The sequence below is a fragment of the Acanthaster planci genome, linkage group LG09, assembly GCF_054643075.1.
Source record: "Acanthaster planci isolate LZ-2023a linkage group LG09, COTS_SCS, whole genome shotgun sequence".
Classification (NCBI taxonomy): Eukaryota; Metazoa; Echinodermata; class Asteroidea; order Valvatida; family Acanthasteridae; genus Acanthaster; species Acanthaster planci.
Genome location: NC_141785.1, coordinates 1,488,430 through 1,511,268, shown reverse-complemented (window position 1 = coordinate 1,511,268; position 22,839 = coordinate 1,488,430). Strand labels below are relative to the sequence as shown.

Genomic DNA, 22,839 nt, shown 5'->3' with positions numbered 1-22,839 from the left:
TTTATTTATTTATTTCAGCAGCGGACGTGTGTTCCCTCGTAAGTCTCGAGCTCTTGTAAGTCGTTGAAAATTTCCCTTTTCTGACCTTGATTGGTCACTGGTTTTCTAAAAATTTTGTTGTATAGTGCACATAGATATTTGCTAGACCAACTCCTCTTTGTTTTTGTTTAGTTATAGTGAAATTTCAGGGTCATTTTGGTTAGTGTGTGGTTGTACTTGGCAGGTTTCCTTGCTTTGCTGGTCCCCATGGCCAGTCGAGCAGGTCCCTCGGCCGCTGGCCTAAGTTCGGAGGTGACAGGGGCGACCCTGGACTGCCACGCCCGGCCCGCTGTGTCTGGTGATGGACCCTCCGGTGGCATCACCAGACGCAATGGTATTACATTCCATGCAAAAGAGAACATTCCACTGAACAACTATCTGAATAGTTTCACTGAGTGTTTTCCTGAAATGCATGTCTGTTACGCTAGTCGCATTTCTCAAAGCCATATCGACTCACGTTGTCCAATGTGTACCCTGAAATACCCAATGCCGTGTTAGTTGAAAATTTGTCTCATTTTTGCAAGGTAGTCTCCCCAATACGGCCCATACCTATTGGAGCAAAAAGCAAAGATCTCAGCCACAACATGTCTTTCCATCGACAAGTTCAGGTAGTTTTCAAACCCAATCTTCTCCCCCCGGATCACATTAATTTCTCCTATCTTGGGGTTAACTGTCGTGTGTTCCTCACTACTGAGTCAATCCGCTGCTTCGTCTGCGGAGAGTTTGGGCATATCAGTCGTTCCTGCAAGAAATAAAAACCACAAAATGTTCAGAATCCAGGAACCCTCCACCGGTTGTTACAAAAAAAAAAAAGCTGACTCTCCTAAAGCTTCCGGCTCCCCCACTCGGGGCATGGCGGCGGGGCCTGGTTGGGACTAGCTCAGCCGGCGGTCTCCGCTCCCGGTGGGGCTTCGGCAAGGGCCGGAGCACTCGCCGTTGGTGGCAGTGGGAGTCGGGCCACTGGGCCTGCCCCGCTCAGGTCTCCTCCACCTCGCCCTTGGGGCCCCGGTGAGGGTGTCGTTGTGTCCGCCCCGTCGTCCCTGAGTCAGATGGACAATACAGACATGGACACCATGGAATCTTCTCAGAGCGTTTGGGGTTCTCCGCCTGCTCCGAGAAGATTATATTCTGAGGCGATTACTAGGCGTAAGCACTCTCCCAAGAAACCGGAAAACACATCACGTTTGACCCCTCTTAAATTACCGGTCCCACACAAATTGCAGAAATCTAGTTCCATCACTCTTTCCTGGGCTATTGATGACACACCTAGTCATACTGCACAAACACCCATGCCCTCACCAGTCTCCCACCCTGCTTGGGGGTTCTCCTATTTCTCTGTTCAGAATGCAAACACTACCCCAACTCCGAAACCCAACCCTACCCGTATGAGTACTATCATCCCTCCCTCCACCTCGAAAACCAACCCCTGTCCCCAAACCCACTCCTGTTCCCACCCCCCTCCTTACCCCCACCCCCATTCCTACACCCACTCCCTCCTCTTCCTTAGCTATTCCCAAAACCCTGTGTACCCAAATGTCAATTTTGCCCAAACCCTCTGCAGACAATGACAACGAGTGGGAGGATGACGAGGAACGTTATCCTTCGGTCCTCCCAACAGGGAATCAACCCCTCAATCACAGTGCTTTGGTTAAATTTCTCAGTGCGGTCAAAAATTAGCGTAGGCAAAAAGAAGTTGCTGGGAGATTCAATCGCATACAGCGGTTCTTCAGTTTAATTCTCATCCTTGTTTTTTTTCTAATGACTCACTATCTTCAGCAATATAAACAATTAAACCTTGGGTACCAACTTTTTTATATTGACCTCGATAATAAATTTTTCACGAGAATCCTTCTCCTCTATAGCGAGGTTCTGCGTGCTTGGATGGCCATGGGAGCTCAAGTGGAAACACCCCCGGATTCGGTCAACCACGTTGTTAATCTTCCTCTTAATCATTCCAAGTTAATTAATCATTCGGCCGGGCATGCAGCTTTCTCCGCCTGTCTCTTTGCGGATTGTATTCGTCTTGTCAAAGACATTATCAACCCGAGGACTGACACCTGGCTTCGGGCAGAAGATCTCCAACACCCTTCATCTTCTGCAAGACCTTCATCCCACCGCCTCCTTCAGAACGAACTCTCTTGCCTGCACCTCGCTCTTCGACGCATTTTTTCTTCAGTCTGCATCCGCAGAGGACCGCGGCGTCTTCCGGACTTTTCACCGCCTGACATGCCTGGCCTGGTCCTCGTGGATGCCGACACCGACGTCCTCTCCCTTTCTTCAAAAATTGTCTATGGGAGACTCATCATCTATACATGATCTGTCATCCTTCACATCAATGCATTGGCATGAACGTGGTTTCCTCCCTCCTCATTACGCCATCCCTTTATATACCAACTGCCGACATCCAAGAAGGAGGGAGATGTCCAGTTCAAGATCTTCCACAACATACTTCCGTCTCTTCCTGTTCTCTTCCATCTGAATCTGGCAATATCTCCCGTCTGTGGCTGGTGCGGCTAGAGAGGCACCGTACAACACCTCTTCATCACTTGTCCTTCCATCCGAATGACGCTCAATCTGCTTCCTCAACTTCTTCAGTGCATTTTCCCGATGTCAAACTGAACTTTGACATTTATTGAGGACTTTTTTCCGGCAAATTACCTCATCATAAGCTTCAAAAATGTTATTTGTTGGTTTTATAGAGAAGTAATTGCAGTTCTCCCATACTGTTTGGGTTTATCCTTTTAAGGTAAAGATTATTTTTGAATATAATTATTATAAGTTCAATGATTCTCTTGACATTTTTCTTTCCAAATGGTAAATCAACAACGCTCTTTTTCTTTTGCAAAACAATAAGTTGACGTGGTTGATCTGATCTGGTTGTTTTTCTTTTCTTTTTTTGTGTTGCTGTTGGGTCAGTGTCTTTAACTTCCCTCTCCGGGTCTGTGGTGTGCGGATAGGACTCGCAACTTATGGCGAGACGCAACGACTTTTGTCGCCATTCACACCCACTACCCTGCATGGGGACTGGCAGTGGGCACGAGTTGCCCATACCCTGTCGCCAAGTCCCCATGCTTTCCCTTTCTTCCCTCCCCCTCCCTCCTAAAGACCTGTTTCAAGTCTCGGAAAAACACGGGAAAGACGCTGTCAATAAATTTAGACTTTATGAAGAAGACCACTAGAGGACGCTCTCTTTTAAACCCGTTTATGGTAAAACAGACTTCAGATGGAAACACATTATTTTTATTTGACCGAAAGTGATCAAATCACGTCAACGTCATCAATAACACAAAAGTTGTTAAAGTAAAAAATCTACAGTTTTAAAGCTGGGTATTTTAACATGACTAACGCTACTGAAATCGAGTGGGATACAAACTTGGATGGTAGACCTGCTACAAGAGGAACAGAGATAGATCCAGAATAGGTGAAAAGAATTAAAGACATGCTGTTACAAGCAAACGTAAATAGTGGTTCTATATCACTAGTGCTTGTAATAATCGCTGACGGAATTGAAACTTTAAAGCAAGAAGTTGAAATGTTGCAAGACCAGTTAGATCAAGAAGATGATGAGAAAACTTTTAATTGAGGGGATCAGAAGCACAAAAATCCAATCAACTTCAAGGTTAGGAGGTCAGAGACAAGCCTCAGAAGAGATTTACGAGGGTACTGTGGCAACTGAGGGCAACCCCCCCCCCAAGCTCAACCTACAACGAACCCCCCACCTCAAACCACAAGAGAACGAAACCCACCCAGAAGAGATAGAGACTCAGAGATAACTGAAAGACTTTTTCTCAAAGGGTTTAGAGGGCCCGTACTTCATAGACTTTGTTCTCAAAGCTAGTTTCAACCATTTCCCCAGGGCGAAAGAGGAAGCATCATGGTGTCTCCCTGTTATTACAGCAGGAACTGGTTTGACTTTTTAATAAATCTCGATCCCGGGCATATATTTTAAAGTCCAATCAGAGTCGAAGAGGGTAACATTGGCAATCACAGACCCCAACCTAAAGTTGAGGCTAAATAAAGAAGTGACCAAGCTGTTGAACTTACCCAAAGTCAAACTTTTCGTTGTTTGTGAAGACAAATATGACTTGAACCCCATGAAACTCGCTTTTATTCATTGCAGACAGTTAAATACCTACAACACCTTTTATAATGGACAGTCTTCAGACTTGCTAGATGTGACAGCAACCGAGCCCTTAAACTCAACACCCAATGTGTGTGAAATGCCTATCAAGTTAATAGATAGGCACATCAGCAAGTTGACCTTTTCTGTCGAAAATGAGCAGGGAGAACTCGTAAACAACAAAGGTGCTGTAATTTTGATTGAGCTAGACATTTTTTGAAACACACATATATAATCAAAAGAAGAGATGGCAACCTTGGTACAGTTGAGCATTTACCTTACACTAGAGTTAAACAGCGCCGAAGCGGCGGAAACCAAAGTCTACAGGCTCCAAAAGATCAAAAGTATCAAATCACATCTTACAGGAGCGTAGCGCACGTGAGACCTCTTACAAAAGCTAAAGAGGTGGATATGTGCGATTCAATGGGTGGAACACAGAGTTGAATTACTTGGGGTGGCGACAGCAGCGGTGGCCATTCCCACCATTATAGGCGTAATTAGTGCCGCGGTCGGTCTTGCGTTGGAAGGGGCAAGCATAGGCGCGTTTGCCTTCTACACCATGTTGAAATACGCATCCAAGCGTTTGGCGACGAAAACCAAAAATATGACCAAATCAGAGTGCTGGCAGATGCCAAGCTCAATACAATCGAGGAATAGGTCTCTCGTGCCATTGAAGACCGTGATGTGTCTCAAAAAGAATTTGTACTAATTTTGTCAGAACTTAGGAAATTTAATGAAACAAAAGAAAAATTTTGCTCAAAGGCAAGTACCAAATTGGAACAATCCAAAACAATGGGCCTAATTTGACCGTCAAGTAAAAGAGAAAACGGAAGCCATCACCAGCGATTTAAAAAAAGATCCCCTGAAAAAGCTTGGGGAATAAATGTAAGTTTTAACAAGTCTGTCAAATATTCCAAATGAGAACCACCTCTTTCTTATAAAGAAAGCAAATTCGTGAAAGCAAGCACGCCCCCTCTTAATAAATCTTTATTTTAAAAGTGATGGGACCCAACGTTAGTCACTTAGTGATCGTGGTCAATAAAGACAACAGGTTTTCTGCCGAGTTTCCCAATTTAACGCATGAGTACAAGTAACCGAGAGTGAAAACACTCTTCCAGAGAAAGCCATTTTTAGTTAATGAGCAGCTATTACTCGTTTTACTTTTTTTCCTGTATTTAACGTCTTGATAGGAACTGCAATCATTGATAATAAACATGTTTATACCGTCAAAACTTTTAACTTCCGATCGAAAAGGGACTTTCCCAACTTAGGGACTTTCCACTCAGTGACGATGACTCACAAAAGGTTGGCCCAATCCAAAAAGCAAAAAACCTCATTCTCCCAAGTGGAAGAATGAGGCTTTAATAAAATTGAGATAATATATAAAACCGATATATAAATAGAGACATGAATAGAGAAACTAAACCACAACGGCGTCCTATATTATCGGACTTTAGACGATTGAAAAAATCATTTCTATCCAACTTTGTCAAACAATATAACATTCCATTATCTCTACCTCATACAAAAAGTCACACCAAGCTGGAAACTCGTTAGAGCAATTCAAGCGAGCCAAAAAAAATTTAGAAATCTCACAAGACATTCGTATCGTCAGCTTTTAAAACCAGCACAAGACAACGACATATCATTTACGGCCACTGCACACAAAAGGCAACGTATTGTGAAAAGACCTAATTACCGCGATTAAATCACACATTAAACCGGAAGTGATCGAAGAGGTCAACATCCAAAGAATCAGACGCTTTAAAGGCAACTATAGAAACTAGGAATTGACACCTACTTTCTTTGCCAACGATTTGCTTCAGTTTTTTAATTCTACAAAAAGTACATCCAAGACAAAGCATTGGCCGAGTTTAAAGATATTGGTTCTTAGAAGTTGCAAACGGCCATCAAGGTTAAATTCAAAATGGAAAAGCCAGGAATGCTATGGCGGTCAGATACTTGAGATCAGACTTTTTTAGAAATGTATGGGGTTTCAAAAATTACGGCATAAAAATAGAACAAACGGGTGAAAAGTTAAAAGCCATTAAACCCGAAATGGTCAAAATAGATGAATTACCCAGAGCTGCAGACCAAGTGAGTGAAATTATAGATGCGGCTTTGCCAGGATTTATTGGAAGTATACTCGGTTGGATATTAAACGTGGCGAGTAAGGCAGTTGGTTGGATCGCCAATCATGTGTAGACTTTGTGGGCTTGGGCATTTTAATCTTGACTTTTATTCAAAAGATGCAAGTAGTTTTAACTGATTAATTTTGAGCAAAAAATTAACCCACTTTTTCTAAATTGAGAAAGTGGGTTATTTTTTGTTTGCCTTTTTATTTTTTGTCAGTGTTAACATGTTGTACAACATAAATACGAGCCCCGCGACTGCAATTGTTCCGACGGTCAACGATAATTTTTCTTTGTTGTGCATATCCAATGGTTCCTTTTCAAGAGGCACTCTTGCTTTTGGTCTCAGTGTTGGTGGTAAAATAGGATCCGGCTTTGGTAAAGGTGTTGGTCCAGGTTCCTTTTCGGTAACTTTTTCGTCAAAATCGGTGGCCTTAGGAACGCCGCTAGAGTTTAAACTCGGCATGTAACTGGTCTGCATGCTGGCTGTCGCAATTTGGGTTAATGCGTAAATGTCGGAGGGCACCAAGTACAAACTCGGTGCCACTGTGAAATTTAAAGGCATTTTAGCATACTGCAACAAATCTTGAAATTGGTCAGTACTTGCCTCCAAATCTGGCACCAAGTTTATTAAAGATTCCACGATTGTTATAAACTGCCGTTGGGCATCTAATCTGGTTCCAGGTGCCATTACACTCGTTTTTGCCTGGGCTTGAGCTCCCAACAGTGCGTAGACATATGCCCTAATAGACTTGTTTACTTTTGTGATTCCCACGTCTGTCAAGCTTGATTTCTGTGGTATAAAATCCCACAAAGCCAATGTGACGGCGTTTGATTGTTGGGTCCAAGTTACGGTAAAAGTACTTGCATGACCCAAGCCTTTCGGCGGTTTAGCCCACCCAAAGCCCATGTAAGTGGATCCTGCATATTTGCCGTTTATTACGTGTAAGTCGTAGTTTTTACCAGGGACTAGGACGTATCCGTCGTCGTAATAGTAAGCTGTGCCCTATCCGTATGATATCGTATCCCTCATTTGTTTACGATTGATTTTGGTCGACGTTGTACAGTAGGCAAGTGTGGGTAAATTTGCAGTGGTCGTAATTATTGTGCAGCACGTCAAGTATGTCATCGCTAGGTATGGGCATCATGCAGTTGTAAAATACTTTTCTCACTGTGTAATATACGTGGAAGTTAACTGGGGCAGACATATACTGATTTGTATCAGATAATAGGTCGAAACCCACCTCGCATGCCATCGTTGCACAATAGACTACAAAATTAAATTGGTTTTGATAAAACAAAATGGGGTCAGTAGTCCAACAGCTTCGTCTGTTTTAACTCTCGGTAACTTATAAACCGCAGTTAAATTTGGAAACTCGGCTGCAAATGAATTATCTTTATTGACTACGATCACAAAATGACTAAAATTGTGTCCCATCTTTTAAATAAAGCTTTTTAAAAAGGAAGCGCGGTGGGTTTTACTTCTTGCTGAGCGGGCGGCCGATCCTCGTACTTGACAGACTTTGTTAAAGTTACTCGCCAAGTTTTTTTCATAAGGTCTTTTTTAAAAACTGCCGCTCTTTTGTTGGCCAACATTTCCGCTTTTGCTTGCACTTGACTGTCAAATTCTTCTTTACTCTTCATTTTATTTTCTTGTAACTTTGTCGTTGTGTTTGACTGGATATTTTCTTTCATTTCATTAAACTTTTTAAGCTCGGACAAAATTAAGAGAAATTCTTCTTGAGACGAGCCACCATCTTCAATCGAGTGAGAAACTTATTCATCGATGGTATGTAATTTGGCTTCTGCAAGATGCGGATTTGATTGTGCTTTTAAGTTTTGTGAGTCAGACGACAACTGGCGTACTTTAATATCGCGTAAGCCCAAAATGCGCCGATAGCAGTGCCTTCCATCACAAGTTTGTTTTGGTTTGATACCCGCTTAAATCGGGGTAAATATTTGACTGATTGTCTGTTGTCATCTTTTTTAAATATATGTTTTATAATTGCGCGGTCAAAATGTTTAGTTCAATAATCAATCTGTCGTTTCATTTTGCAAAAGCCCTCCAGTCTCGCTCCTGACATAAAAGGTCAATTCGTCTATTCGTCAATTCATTGTTTTTAGCTTTCAAGACATTTCAAAATCACTGTGGAAATATCTATTTGTCTAAATCACTTGCAATAAATCAAACGACTGCCTGTTGTAAAAGTTGACATTGGTATCCAACTGTGGACATTCTATGTAAGCAAGTTTATCTGATTCCAACATGTAACCCATTTCAAACAAAACTTTTTCACTAAAACTGTCTTTTCGCCTTCTGAGTTATCTATTACGTTTTTCAACTTGAACGTCTGAGGATTTTTGGACAAATAAGAGGTTCTGTCGTAATGCATGTATTTTGACAGAACCCTTTATACCTGATGGTACACAGATCTGTTGCTTTGCAAGGTTTGAAGACTCTTACTGAATAGGCACATAGTCCTATGTCCTCTTCCCTAGACAGCTGCCACACTTCCTGGCAGATGCTATACTTTTTGCACTCAGCCCAACTCTTTATGCATAAGGTGGGATCACAAGCATGTATGCAGCTCTTCGTGGTTAGAGGAAGAATGCTGTAAAATCTGTACTACCTTGTGTGGTGTATATTCATGGTTCCAGAAAGGTGCCACAGATCCCCACAAATCTGCACCAGTTTGCATTCAATTGCCCCCCTTTTCTTGCATTTATGACAGTTTGTAAATTGAAGGTTTCACAAAAGGTGGATTCCGAAGAGGATTCTAGCACTAATTATTCATAAAGTGGGCCAATCAGAGTTACTGTGCACTAACTGGTAGCCAATCACAGTCCTTTGTTTTAGCCAATCAGGCAAGGGTTCAGATTACTTCTGTCAGGCAATGCTGGTTAAGGAGGGAAATTCTCATGTGAGGATCATTCTGTCACAACTTGTTGGGCAAGCTGGGTCAATTTGCCCACCGCAGATAGCCACTTCCTAATACATAAAAGATGTGACATGTATCTTTACTGTTATGATACATTATACATGTGTGTACCAATGAAGTAATTTTGACAATGATGTTTGCCATAATACACTGTAATTTGTAAGGGGTCAGCCACACCCTCTTATGTACCCATGGGGTGCTATATGTTCCATAGCACAACCAGCGCTGACCCTAAAAGGTTGGATGGATCATTCTGTCATTTCATGATTGTTCCTGGGGCCTGGGTGCCCATTCATTTATGGTTGGGCTGTAAGCCAAATAACAATAGATGTACCAGTACATGTACATCGGACCTGGGAGTCCTTTGTTTGTTTGATGTATGTTTTGGGGCCTACCAGCCCATATGACTGATGCCAGCTTGCCCAAAACAGATTTGGTATCTGGTAGAATAATAAATAATAGATGCTGTGGCAATAGTCAGGAAAATAATTTGTCTGGAAGTTTGTTCATTTGTGAGTCAGGGTATAAAAAGTGTGAGTCTCCATTTTACTATAAATGGTTTGTTAAAAATCTTGCTGTTCTTCATAAAGTTTAAACTTTTTAACGACGTCGGTAAAATGTTTCTTGGAGATTTTAAACAGGTCTTTTACAGTTTCCACATTTTCTTCCGTGATGTCTTAATAACAGACGGCAAGCTCGGAGCAGTTTGCCTCTGGAAATTTTTCCCGCTAAAACTTGGTTTACTTTATGTTCGATGAGCCCAGCTTGTTCCGTAGTTAATTTAACGTCGAATTCTTTAAATATTTTGCTTGTTTTAGATTTGGGCTTTTTGTAGACAAAACGCTGGTTATATTTATTGCCCACATTTGCTGCTTCGTCTGAATAAATGCAAGTTAACCACTTCATGCCAGGGCATATTTCAATGTCGATGATGCTGGGCCGCCATGACTATCATTTTTTCCGTTTTCAAAATCCTTCAAAAATTCATCGTTCCATTTAACGGTCGTTTATAGCCGCATGAAGTAATCTTTAGGCACTACTCTAAGTTGACAGGTGACCTTCATTGACACCCGAGTATTTCAGCCAGGCCTGCAGCCTTGTAAACAGAGCCCAGATTGTGCGGTGTTGTGTAACTGTCTTTTGTTCATGAACCTGGCTCAGTGCACTGCTGACCTCTTTTCAATGGGGACCAGATTAGCGGTGCAGTGGTGCTGTGTGGCTCATCACTGCGGTGGTGGAAGCTTTTGTCCCCGGTGGTAATCTGCTCCCTCTCAATGCCCCAAACCCTGGTATACGGTTTCAAAACAAGGCTGGATTATCACCACTTTTGAGAGTGAAAAATGTCGGTAATGCCCAGCAGCCTGGTCTTTTGTTCGGAGTACGGTCTTTTGTTACAGGGCCCTGTTTCCTTTGTCGGAGTTCGGAAACCCCGGCAGGGAGTGGTTAATATTAGTCAGCAATCGTGGCAGACGAGATCAGATTCATCTCTTCTTTCAATTCTATTTGTATGGGGGCATGTGTCTTCTTCTTTGATTTTCGCCTGTGTTTGTTTTTGGCCAAATGAAATGAGTAAATCTCTTTCGTCTGATGGTAAATAATTGTCCGTTTTTTTTTAAACGCTATTTATTTAAGGGACGTAAAATTAACCTCAGTTATTCCCGGAAGTCATGTGGTAAGGGGGAAAGTCCCTTTTAAGTTGGGGAAGTCCCTTTTGGTTCGGGAAGAATGGAAAGGAGGGGGCTGGTCTAAAATCCCTACTAACCCGTGTGCTGAATTATTGTCTGAACTCGAGAAATCTAGCCAGAGGCTTTATCCTTCGAGTAGTTAGCCATATCAACCCTGGGTCAAATTCAAGTCTTTTACAACTGATAGACCTGCCTCAGTATCCAAATCACCAAAAAACTTGGAGATTTTGTTCCAATGTTGGTACTCAAACAACCCCTGTGAGTATAGATGATTTGGTTTACCTTCGACGGTCACGCTGGTTTTCTTAACGCGAGGATTATAAAATCGTTGAGGGTTTAACGGCTGGATCTTTGAACAAAATCAAAACGCCTTTCAAGCTTTTAATTGTTTGATCGATGTTTATATTCCACTAGATATCTGACTTGCTGACCACTTGTTTTTTCCCAAGTGAATCTGATCAAACAGGTTGTATATGGTGCCTTCGTGCTTAGCGCGTAAAGATTGAGCCAAGTCTTGGTTAGTCACGACTTCATACTCGCGTGTCAGATCTGAAATTGTGTACTCTACGGCAGTTTCGGTTGATTTAACTACCTTGTCATGGTTGTTGAGGGGCGAGTTGGTATGTTAGGGGTTCTTTCAAGCCCGAGGGGTAAAATGGTATGTGATCCGTCTATAGCGGAGCATCTAACATAATTGCATACCTATTCTTGAAAGCATCCGCACCAGGTACGACAACACCGTCTACACCTAGCGCCAGGAATTTGACATTTAGCGCACGCGTCGTGGCGATGGTGCTCGGATTATGCGTAATCGTCACCTCACGTCGTTCGCCTTTGATGGCTTGAGGCATTTTCAAACGGTGGCTTAGGTTTAATTTCTTTGTGTATTGGCTTGCCATTGTCTTTTTTTTATTATAGATGGTTTTATGATTTAGAGGTTTTATTTTAAACTTCCAAATATGAATGATAATGCAATCAGCGACACACAGGCCGAAAAAAAATTTGTATTTAGTTAATTGATCTTTTTTTATGGGCTGCATCTGCTTGCATTTCTGCCAGTATGTCCTGGATCTCTAAAAGAAGTTCCTGACTCATTTTTAAATTAAAGCGTTTATAAAATAAAATGGTGAGTGCCTTTATAATGATAGTAGGAGGAGCTGTAGTCATCGCGCCTGCGTTCACTGGGTCCCACTTTCTGTTTAGCAGCCTATCTCAAAACATATAGACGAAGAACGAAAGAGACATGATTTGGCTTTAGAACAATTGGTGCAAGCCAAACAGACCTGGGAAGAAAATTGCATTCATCTGTTGGATTTTTAAACGAACGCATGAGGCAAGAACATGAGAGTCAACGTGAGTTTACCGACGTAGATGAAGCCTTGTATGCTTATTCAGAATTGACAGGGAAAACGTGTTGCAGACGTTGGTGCCAGAGCCTGTGTCGTCAGATCTTTACGTGCCTTTGGAAGACCAACGTGTTGGAGAGCTCGTTTGGGTTCTCGGAGGAGCTGCCTTGGGTCGTTTTTTGGCATTTCGGTTTGCTTACCCTTATTTTAAAAAGCATGGACCTTTATTTTTAACAGCATGAATAAAGAAAAAGAGAAAGAATTTTCCACAAGGCTATTAGAAAGGCGAAAGCGCCGTAGATCACTTGCACAAAAAGATGGGGCAGACAAAATCGCAGTGAAGAGGTGGTTAAAAAAAACAGGTTTGCGTGGCAGTTAATCTGCCCGCATCTAAATACGTACCAAGGCCAATGACTTTACAACAAGACTCGGTTGAACCCAACAACACTCATCAAATGGACGTGTTGTATTTGCCTTGGGATCATGTAAAACGTATAACTTACAAATACGCGCTGATGGGAGTCGACGTGGCCTCTAGATACAAAGAGGTGGAACCTTTAACAAACATTGCAGCTGACCTAGTAATCGATGCCATAAAACAAATCTGTAAAAGGTCTCCGTTGACTTGGCCTGAAACGGTTAACGTAGACTTGGGATCGGAATTTAAAGGCGAGTTAAAAAAATGTTTGCTAAAGAGGGCATTCAGATACAAGTAGGTGAACCAGGTGTCCATCAATCACAAGGGATCGTTGAATGGTTCAACAGAACCTTGGCCAAATGAATATTTAGAAATATTGAACGTCAGTGAAAGAAACGTAGAATGGGTGGAGCGTTTGCCCCAAGTCGTAAAAGCGCTAAACGAAGAAAAGACCTGGTTGATAGACGTGATTCCTTCGGAAGCCGTTAAATGAGACCAAGTGAAACAAGTGCCGGCTGCACCTGAGAAAAGCGAGTGGACGGAGCTTCCTCCAGATGCTTTCATCCATTACCTAGATTACCCCAGTGAACAAGAGGGCAGCACCATCAGAAGAGCGATTGATCCCATTTGGAGCATAGACTGTATCAAATCGAGACATGCACGAGTCAATTTAAAGGAGTCAGCGGCAATAAAATAAAAATGGGTCCAACGCTATATTACTAGCTCGATGGGCCCAAGCGTTCTTTTGTAAGAGGAGAGCTTCAACTGTACCAGAAGACACTGAGTTACCGCCGGCTTGATAATGACCGTAGGCTAAAGTGTCAGTGCTATTTCACAACAAGTATCGTTATGTGTCTAGTGGCGACAGACTCAGTTTGTTTTTGAATGATAATATAAATCATGTTCTTTTGCAATCTAATGTGATGTTGTTTCATATAGACATGTTTGTGATCAAACAATGCATCTTTGTAAGCCTCGTGTTGCAGTTGTTTTTTGTTACGACTTTGGTTAGGGCCAGCGACCATTTAGACCCAGTTTGAAAAGGGTAGCCCACCCTGTATAATGCCTGCCCGGTATTCAGGCTACTCCAGGCTGGTATCAGGCCTGTCTGCACATCGACATTTCAAAGTCCCTGATGAAAGGCTTCCCCCACCATGCTTCCACAGATGAATAGGGGTCTAAGCGGATTAGTGTAAACATTGTATAGAGCTGAAGGATTAAAAACCACAAGCAGGTTCCTTCTGGGATAGATTACATGTACCAGTACTTGCAAACAATAGACCCCAGGATGGAGAAGTTCGAGATCAACACCAGTCCAGCATCCCAGGCCGGTATGAAAGGGGTTTTTGCAACAGGGCAAGCTTACCGGGGGGGCCCTTTTCAAACCGGGTCTAAATGGTCGCCGGCCCTTACTCCTTTGGCTTTGTTTTGAGTTTTGTGCTACCTTTGAGTAATTTGAATACATTTTAGAGCGTAAACAAACCACTGCTGAAATGAGTTTGCCAGCAAATTCGTCTTTTATCTTTCCAATGACTTTTTTATGTTGGGGATTGTAGAGTGGATGATCTGTTGGGTAGTTTGAAAAGTCGAACAGGTCACCTTTTTGGCTTAGGTATCAGTTGACGTTATCGGCATGGATTTGAACGAGTAAACTGTTGGTATCTGTGTTTTCAAACACACACACGAGTGACAATGTGTCCGTTTCGACATATACATCGTGGTAGTCTCAAATGGTTTGACACCCAAATGTTGTCCATACATTTTGAGCTCGGTCATATTCTTTTCCAGATACGGTCTCCTGTTTGAACGAACTATTAAAGCTTCTCGTGGAGGCAAACAAGTTTTTCAAACTTTTCAAATGAGTCAACATATATATATGGATAGATACCCTTGTCTAACAGTAAATTGACACGATGTTGCAATTTTTCATAATTTAAAATCATTTTGTGACAATTTTTAACTAATCAATCGAGTAAAGCAGCCATAAAATGAAACGAGTCTATAAATCGAAGTTGGCCTAATGAGAAAGAAATGTACTTTTCAGAGTTTTTAGCTTTTAGCTGTGCCGCGATATTTACCTGTAACGTGACAGTGTTTTCTGACTTTTCTACATTCGTTGATTGGTTTCTTGCAGCCCATACAGATGTAGTCGGTGTAGCTGCAGTAATTTTTAAAACGTGTATCTTTTGGGTTTTAGTTTTTGGTTTTGTGGGATAAGACATTTGTACTGTGATTCTTTTGTAGGATAGATATGCTTCTCGCAGATCCAGCAGAAGGAGCGACGTCTATTCCTTCGGAGTCTTTTTTGTGCTTGACTAGTCTCATGCATTCACACACTCCTGCCCAGCCTACTTCTACAAATTTCCTGTCCGCCTATTACAATTCGCTGAAAGACTTGATTATGCATGCTGCCCCTTGACCCTCCACAGTGCACTGCGGTCCTGCCGCCATGTTCGTCCTTCTTTTCTGAGCGCCTACCATTTATGGACGTGCATTTTGTGGCATTTTCAGAGTTCCGTTTTCTGTACCTCTCGCATTTGTGAATTGACTTGATTCCTGTTACGAAATAAAAAGTGATTTCTTATCTCTTGGTAAGAGTGCTTATTCTCATGTTTCGTTTTTTGCATGCTGTGTTTTTTGTGGTTCTGTTCTGCCCCTTTTTTTCTGTGCACTGTATACAGGTTTGGGTGTGACCTACTGTTGGGTGTGGCTGTTGAACAGGGCCGGGAAGCCCTTTGTTCTCTTATGTGGTGCATGCTTTTGAACAATAACGGCCCAACACTATATGGGTCTGGCCGCGGAACGGGGCTTGGTGGGCTGCCCTGCTCCTTTGCAGTGCGGTTTTGCATTATCAAATTAGCGGCCTCGACGGGGAGGAGACCCTGTGGAATGTAAACGTTGGGGGTGAGTGAGCTGTGCCGCAACAGACCCCGGATGTTTATCTGGAGATCAGGCTGAGCAAGAGGTACCGCAACATGCCTAGGCTGCTAATGACCACTACCAGGATTAATCGGCTGAGTGAGCAGTACCGTAACAATGCCCTTGATCACTGATGGCTACTCCACCCACCTGCCCACCGAGCGGGTGTGCTACACTACCTGTGGTCATCGGCACCCACCTTGCACCAAAAGATCGAGTTGAGCTAGCTATGCCGCAACAATACCCTTGATCATGATTGTCAGGGAGTAATGATCTGTTTCTTTCTCGGTACCGCAGGTTCCGGGCATCGCGACCTACCGCATCCCCAGACGACCCTACTGACTGATGGCTCAGTGAGGCCAGCAGGCCGACGGTCCACCATCAGCCCCAGGCCCTTCACCGGCTCCTGCTCGCCGAGCAGCACCCGCTCGGAAGTCAGGCCAGTCAACTCCCTCCAAGCTTGCAACGGGTTCCACAGCTGGTTTGCCAGATTCTTCTTTGCCACATGCCGCTTCTGCTGTGGGCGAGTCGGCCATTCAGCTTGGTGCTCAGCCTCCCGTAGCTTTGGACGATGATGCCCCTTCTGGATTGCTACGCCGCCAGGGCTTCCGTCCACCACACCCTATCCACAGCTTTAGCCTGCCGATGGACTTTGGTCATGAAGCCACTGATCCTGACCTGGGCCACACAAGGCCAAGACATCTACCTTTTTTCTTCCTTGTCCAAGGGTATGAAGAAACGCCGCCTCGATTCGATTCCACATGACGACCCTCCAGTACGTCTCGGAGGCCGTCACCCTTCTGGCCCACAAGATAGACTCCAAGCATCAGCCAGCAGTGACGGCACCCGACTCAAATCCTCTCCTGGCCATCCCTCCTACCTCCTAAGAGACGTTCTCAGAGGCTGAAGTGATCTCTGTTGTCCAGCCAGATCTGTTCCCCCAGCTCCGGATCATGTCCCAGATTGTGGTGGCTCTGTCTGTTGGCATTGCAATTGGGCGAGTAAACTTACTCCCCCATTAGCTGGGTCTGGACATGACATTCACCCCCAGTTCCCGTTCCCCTCTGGCGGTCTCCCTAATACTAGCGTCTATCATGGAAGACGTGTATTCATTGTATAGCTTGCCAGTCTACGCACCGGGAGGGCCCCATGCCTCCCAGGCCAGCTACAACAACCGCCACATGCCATGAACTACAGCTGTCAGATGAGCTTCTCAGCAGTTTGCTCAGGCATGACTTAGAAGTTATAATGTCTCGGGCTGACGGTCCATTGTTTTTCGGTGGCGGCCAATTCAGAGGCGCCGCCTGTGTATGTGGGCTCTTCAATTTACCAACCACTTTTCAGGCTATAGAACTGCATCACCGCCATAGTTCTAGAACACCACTGATCACGACCTGTATCCCAGACATACCACTGATGTTCCGGGCTTGTAGGTTCTCTCTTCAGGTTCTACGACCAGATTACCGCACATAAGAAGCGTAAATGCAAGAAATTCCTCTCTACATCTGGGCAAGATATTTCTTCATCGGGTTTGATGACGGCGGTCCGCTCTCTCGGAGATGCTGTCCACCTTATCCAGCCACCTTGAGTCAATCTCCACCCCCTGGCAACTGCCCCATATCCGGATGCACTGTGTGGGGATCTCCTCCGGATTCTCACCCGGATTTGTAGCCAGCTCTGCTCCCGGCTCCAGATCCAGTTTTATCTCCGGCTTCACATCCGGCTCCATCGGTCTGTCAATACACAACGGCGCCCGTTTACATATGTATTTTTGGAATTGAATTTGCTGTTACTAAAGTCATTCAATAGAGATAATAATTCTTCAACTTAACCAGGTTCTTGGTGGAAAGGCTTGCGGTAGCATCATGTGAAGGGATATATATCTCTTATCAGTATGTGTGGTTCTGAAAAGAACCGGGAGCATACTCAACATTTGCGACTGACTGAGTGCTCAGGCTGTCACCATGAATAGCCTGAAATTCCATTTAAACCGGTTCTATTTATAACTCAAATCTAGCTCTGCCTTTACGCCACTGCCTTGATCTGTCCAGTTTTGGGGGCCTCTGGGCGTGCATGCAGGAACTACATGCACACTCTACCAGGCCACCGCACGTCGTTTGCTCATGTGGCCCCTGGTGATTGTGAGTCTATGTCACGCATACCAAACCCTGACTACGACTGGAATATTTTGCTCATAGGCCTATCGCTAGACAATGCATCAAACCGCCGGCTAGCACCTGAGACTCCTGTGCTGGGGGCAAGCCAGGTGGGAAACAGAGAAATCTGCTCTCCTGGAACCGCTTTACCTTTTTATGGAGCTGTCCTGGTGAATAAAATGTGATACGATTAGCCCACCGTGTGTGTTTTATTCTGTCCATAGGTCTTCTGTTCATTAATGCCTAGATGGCATCATCCTACCTGCAGACCCATCAAGCCCCTCCGATGTCTGAAACTTTGTCACTGGAGGCATTCAGGCGTGTAACAGTCAACCACGATCTCCGGATGGGCCCCCCTCTCAAGCTCTGACTGATGACCACACCATTTAATCCAGCACCCACGCCTTGACCACCCTAATTCACCGACTTTCCAAATACTCTCCCACTCGGCCTGGCCATGCCCCACATGGCCTTCTGGATATGAGTTTTTGTGGAGTGGGTGTGTCCAATGTTTAAATACTGTGACTGTTACGAGGTCTGACAAAAGTGTGTCTTCTGTCTGCGCTCAATTTTGTTAACGGGGGGAGTGGGTTAGTGGAGCGGTTCTTTCCTCGCTTTGCATCAATGAGGCCAGGGTTTGAGTCCTGGCTTGACCCAGGCTTTTGGTTTCCAGTCCATACTTGCTCTCTCCGGGTACTCCGGTTTCCTCCTGCTTCTAATACTGGACCTTCTTCCTAAGTCCGTAATGTGGTGCTAATTTAATAAAGTGTATGAATAAACATACAGTTATTGCTGCAAATAGCCTGAGTTGCTGAAAGAGTCAATAAAACAAAACAACAACTTTTGTTAACAGATTGCTTCGGTTGCCTTTTCCAACTACGTCCAGTGTAATCGGAACGAAAAGGCTGCCTTGGAAAGTATTCATTGGTGTTATGTTTTTATTTACTCGTGATCTCTTTTCCAGTGGGTGAATGGAAGTGTTTCAATGCTTCGATGTACATCAAAAGTGCTTTGCTAGGGAGCAGTCTGTAATCTTTGGTTGCTCAACCTGCAATTTGTGTATTTTTGCAGTACATACCGAATGATCTTAATTCCCTGTGCACATAATGTTATGGCTGTAGTCCTTCAACTTCAGGATACAAATGGCCACATCGAACATAGTACCATGTAACAGGGCTCACTTTTCTTTCCTTATTATGAATACTTCAGCATCTATTTACATGTGGGCCCTCCCACTCCATGCCTCCGGGGTCTGAGACCACCCCCTCTGAAGACAAACACAGCAACAAGTTAGAGCTCCAAGCAGTGTTTAATGCTTTTCACCACTTTTCACAACACTTCGTGGGTTGTTTCTTTCGAGTCCAGAGTGACAACTCCACAGCAGTGACGTACATCAACCGCCAGGGCGGCACTTGCTCCCCTCAATGCTGTACCCTTGTGTGGCATCTCTTCATGTGGACGAATGAACAAGAGATCAACCTCCAAGCTGTCCACATAGCAGGAACCAACAACAGCATAGTAGTCATGCTCTCTTGGGGTGCCGTCCAACCAACACGGTGGATTCTTCACCTGAACATGGTCAGCCATATCTTTGCAAAGATCGAGCATCCCCATATTGACCTCATTGCTTCCACCAACAAAGCCTATCTTTCAAAGTTCTGCTCCAGGTTCCCTCACCCACGGACCTGGGCAACAGTTGCCCTACATTTTGACTGGTCGGACCGTCTGGCGTATGCCTTTCCTTCAATATCCCGTGCCTCCTGTTCCAAATAGAATGAGTGCCATGTCTGGTCCTCTTCATCGCCCCATTCTGGCCTCGCCAAACATGGTTTCCGAGACTAACAAGACGTCTGGTACAATGGCCACTGGTCCTTCCGCCCAGGGAGAACATCCTTTGTCAACCCAAGTCGGGGGTCCTCCATCCAGCACTGGGGGGGGTCTTCACTTCACATGCTGGACATTGTCCAATGATCCTTCAGAGCATCGGGCCTTTTTGTGAACACCACGTCCATGACAGCCTGGGGTTGACGACTGTCCACTCGCAAAATTTACAACAGCCGACTACAGCATTTTACCAAATGGTGCAACAACCACGATGCTTCTCCACCCGAAGCTCCTGTGAGTTCTGTTGCAGACCTTTCATGTGTCTGTCCCACTTGGGCCTCCGGATTGCCTTCATCCGCAATTTCTGGTCGGCCTTGGCAGCCATTCATTCGGGCTTCAGCGATGGAATGACAGTCTCTGATAATGCTGCCCTCCACCATCTTCGTTGAGGAATGTTTGTCGAGCGTCCGTATGTCAAACGCCTCGTTCTATCCTGGGACCTTGGAAGCAGCTCGCACGTTCTTGCCGGTCCTCCCTTCAAGCTGCCTTCTGATGCATCTAATTTCCATCTCAGTATCAAACTGGTGTTCCTCCTTACGGTCATTACATCAAGACACTGTAAAGAACTGCATGCTCTATCGATGGCCGAAGGTCACATTCGTTGGAAGCCACATTGGGTTTGCCTTATCCCAGCCATCAAGTTTTTGACAAAAAGCAGGAAGCCTACCTTCCGGCCTCTTGACATATTTGTTCTCGACACTTTTGGGGTATGACTTTGACAAGATATGGTGTCCAGTTCGTACCCTCAAGTGGTACCTTGCCGGGACCAAGCGTCGCCGAGAGTCTAGCTCTCGGCTCTACATCACAACGACAAAACCCTTCCATGCAGCATCAAAGGACACTATTGCCCAATGGACGGTCTCGGCCATCATCTTCGCGAACAGAGACTGGCCGGCACAACATAATAAGATGTCCCAATCTTGCTTCAGGACCCTCGAAGGTCGAACATAGTGGCGGGACTGCTGTGCATTGTGGAGGGTCAAGGGGCATCATGCATAATCAAGTCTTTCACCGAATTGTAATAGGCACATGAGGAATTTGCATATGTAGGCTGGGTAAGGGCAAGTATCACTAGGAGACCCGACCTCACACTAATGTGGGGAGAAGTTTCTGTTAGGTTTGAATGTGAGAGTTACAAATAAAACAAAAATATTTTTTACCGTTGTGTTTTTGATATCCCTAACGATCTAGAGGAATTTTTGATCCAACAGTAGTTGGATAAAGAACGAAATATTGAATCAAACATGGCTTTCATTAGTCTTTATGGAGTCTGCATAATATTGAGTTGTCTGAATATTATCAGTGGATCACCTACTGGTACTTGGTCATCTTTAGAGCCGGAAATTTAATGGCCACTTTTTGCTTGTTTTGACCTATCAGAGAAAGTCTGCTTTACCAGGCCCCAGAAATAGAAATGTAGAATGTGCATTGTCAACACTTTGGATTTCCTTTGAATTTCTGTGACCTTAAGAAAGACAAAAACAAACATGTACACCATAAAGTAAAACTTACTTTTTGGATACCCAAAAAGCACAGAAGCAAAATAAATTTTTGTTGGGCCCTGCCAACGAAGTCAAAGGGCCATGCTGTTTCTGCTTTTCCTTCCATGGGTGTGTGTGTGTGTGTGGGATATTCTTTTCAGTGTGATAACTCGAGAAATACTTCACTTATGAACTTCAAATCTGGGTTGTGGATTACTCTTGGTGATCCTAAGAACCCTTTTGAATTTGGGTCTGTAAAAACAAAGGTCAAAGTAACAATGTCTAAAACAATAGAAGTCTTGTCAGCACGATAACTTGAGAAATGCTGTGCGTTATAAACTTAAAATTTAGTTTGTGGATTAAATTTCTGAATGAAAGGTTGGAGGTTAAGGTCACAATGGCTAAAACAATAGAAATCACGTCAGGGTGATAACTTGGGAAATATATAGAACAGGAGTTTCAAAATTTGCTTGTACATTGGTTGGGTAAGCCCACAAACCTGTTGCATTAAAGGCTGAAAGGTCAAGGGTAAAGGTCACAATGGCTTTAACCACTTCGGACCGGGGCATTTTTCAATGTTGAGGATGCTGGGCCGGCATGACTATCATTTTTTCCGTTTTCGAAATCCTTCAACAATTCATCATTCCATTTAACAGTCGTTTATAGCCGCACGGAGTAATCTTCAGGCACTACTCTAAGTTGACAGGTGACCTTCATTGACGCCCGAATATTTCAGCCAGGCCTGCAGCCTTGTAAACAGAGCCCAGATTGTGCGGTGTTATACAACTGTCTTTTGTTCACAAACCTGGCTCAGTGCACTGCTGACCTCTTTTCAATAGGGGCCAGATTAGCATGCAGCGGTGCTGTGTGGCTCATCGCTGCGGTGGTGGAGAGCTTTTGTCCCCGGTGGTAATCCGCTTGCTCTAAATACCCCAAACCCTGGTATACGGTTTCAAAATAATGCTGGATTATCACCACTTTTGAGAGTGAAAAATGCCGGTCATGCCCAGCAGCCTGGTCTTTTGTTCGGAGTACGGTCTTTTGTTACAGGGCCCTGTTTCCTTTGTCCGAGTTCGGAGACCCCGGCCACACATATAAACCATACGGCTCCGATCCCAGAGTCCCCGGCTGGTAGTGGTTAAAGTAGGATGTTCTTGTATGTGTTAAAGAAATTAAAGATGTGGGTGTAGCCATGGTCTTGGTGGGGCATTTGTGTTTGTCAACACACCATTCTTGTTTAATGTACATTTTACTTTTTGGGTGGCAGGAAAACAATACAAATCATTAGAGAAAATGGTACTTTCCAAAATTTTGGTGTACCTTTCTACCATTCTGATATCAGAATATGAAGATGTCCGTTTTTTCCTCTTTTCACAAGTATCGCCATTTCTTGGCATTGTGTTCCTCAAATCCGTGGGTTTTAACTAAAAGTTGACAATGAGTTTTTCTTTCTGACCAGGTAAGAGCACCAACCTTTTATCAGAAATGTCGAGACCAGCAGTGGCACATTAGTCGGCTAGAGGCAGCACAACAGCTTTATGTCGCCCAAGTGAATGACCTCAAAGAGGTAATTTCAACGTAGGATAAACATAGCCATCATGTTTAAATTTCAAGAAACATGTGTTCTTCATTGTGTTGTTTTCAGATAATGTCTCTTTCTGTACTGGTTAATTCATGTTCTTGAACAAATGAGGAAATGTGAATATGATATAGCAATGGG

General features: G+C 44.0%; 1 protein-coding gene across 9 annotated transcripts in view; it reads left to right on the top strand.

The window, feature by feature from the left end:
* trim37 (tripartite motif containing 37) overlaps window positions 1-22,839 on the top strand; it is a 317,829-nt gene that overhangs the window by 197,761 nt on the left and 97,229 nt on the right. For all 9 annotated transcript variants that reach the window (XR_015426288.1, XR_015426287.1, XM_087140616.1 and 6 more), the window contains one exon: window positions 22,579-22,686. Coding sequence is in view for 7 of the 9 variants with exons in the window: in XM_087140616.1 (XP_086996742.1) it covers window positions 22,579-22,686 (108 nt within the window). In the remaining 2 variants the exon portion in view is untranslated. The remainder of the gene's footprint in view (window positions 1-22,578; window positions 22,687-22,839) is intronic.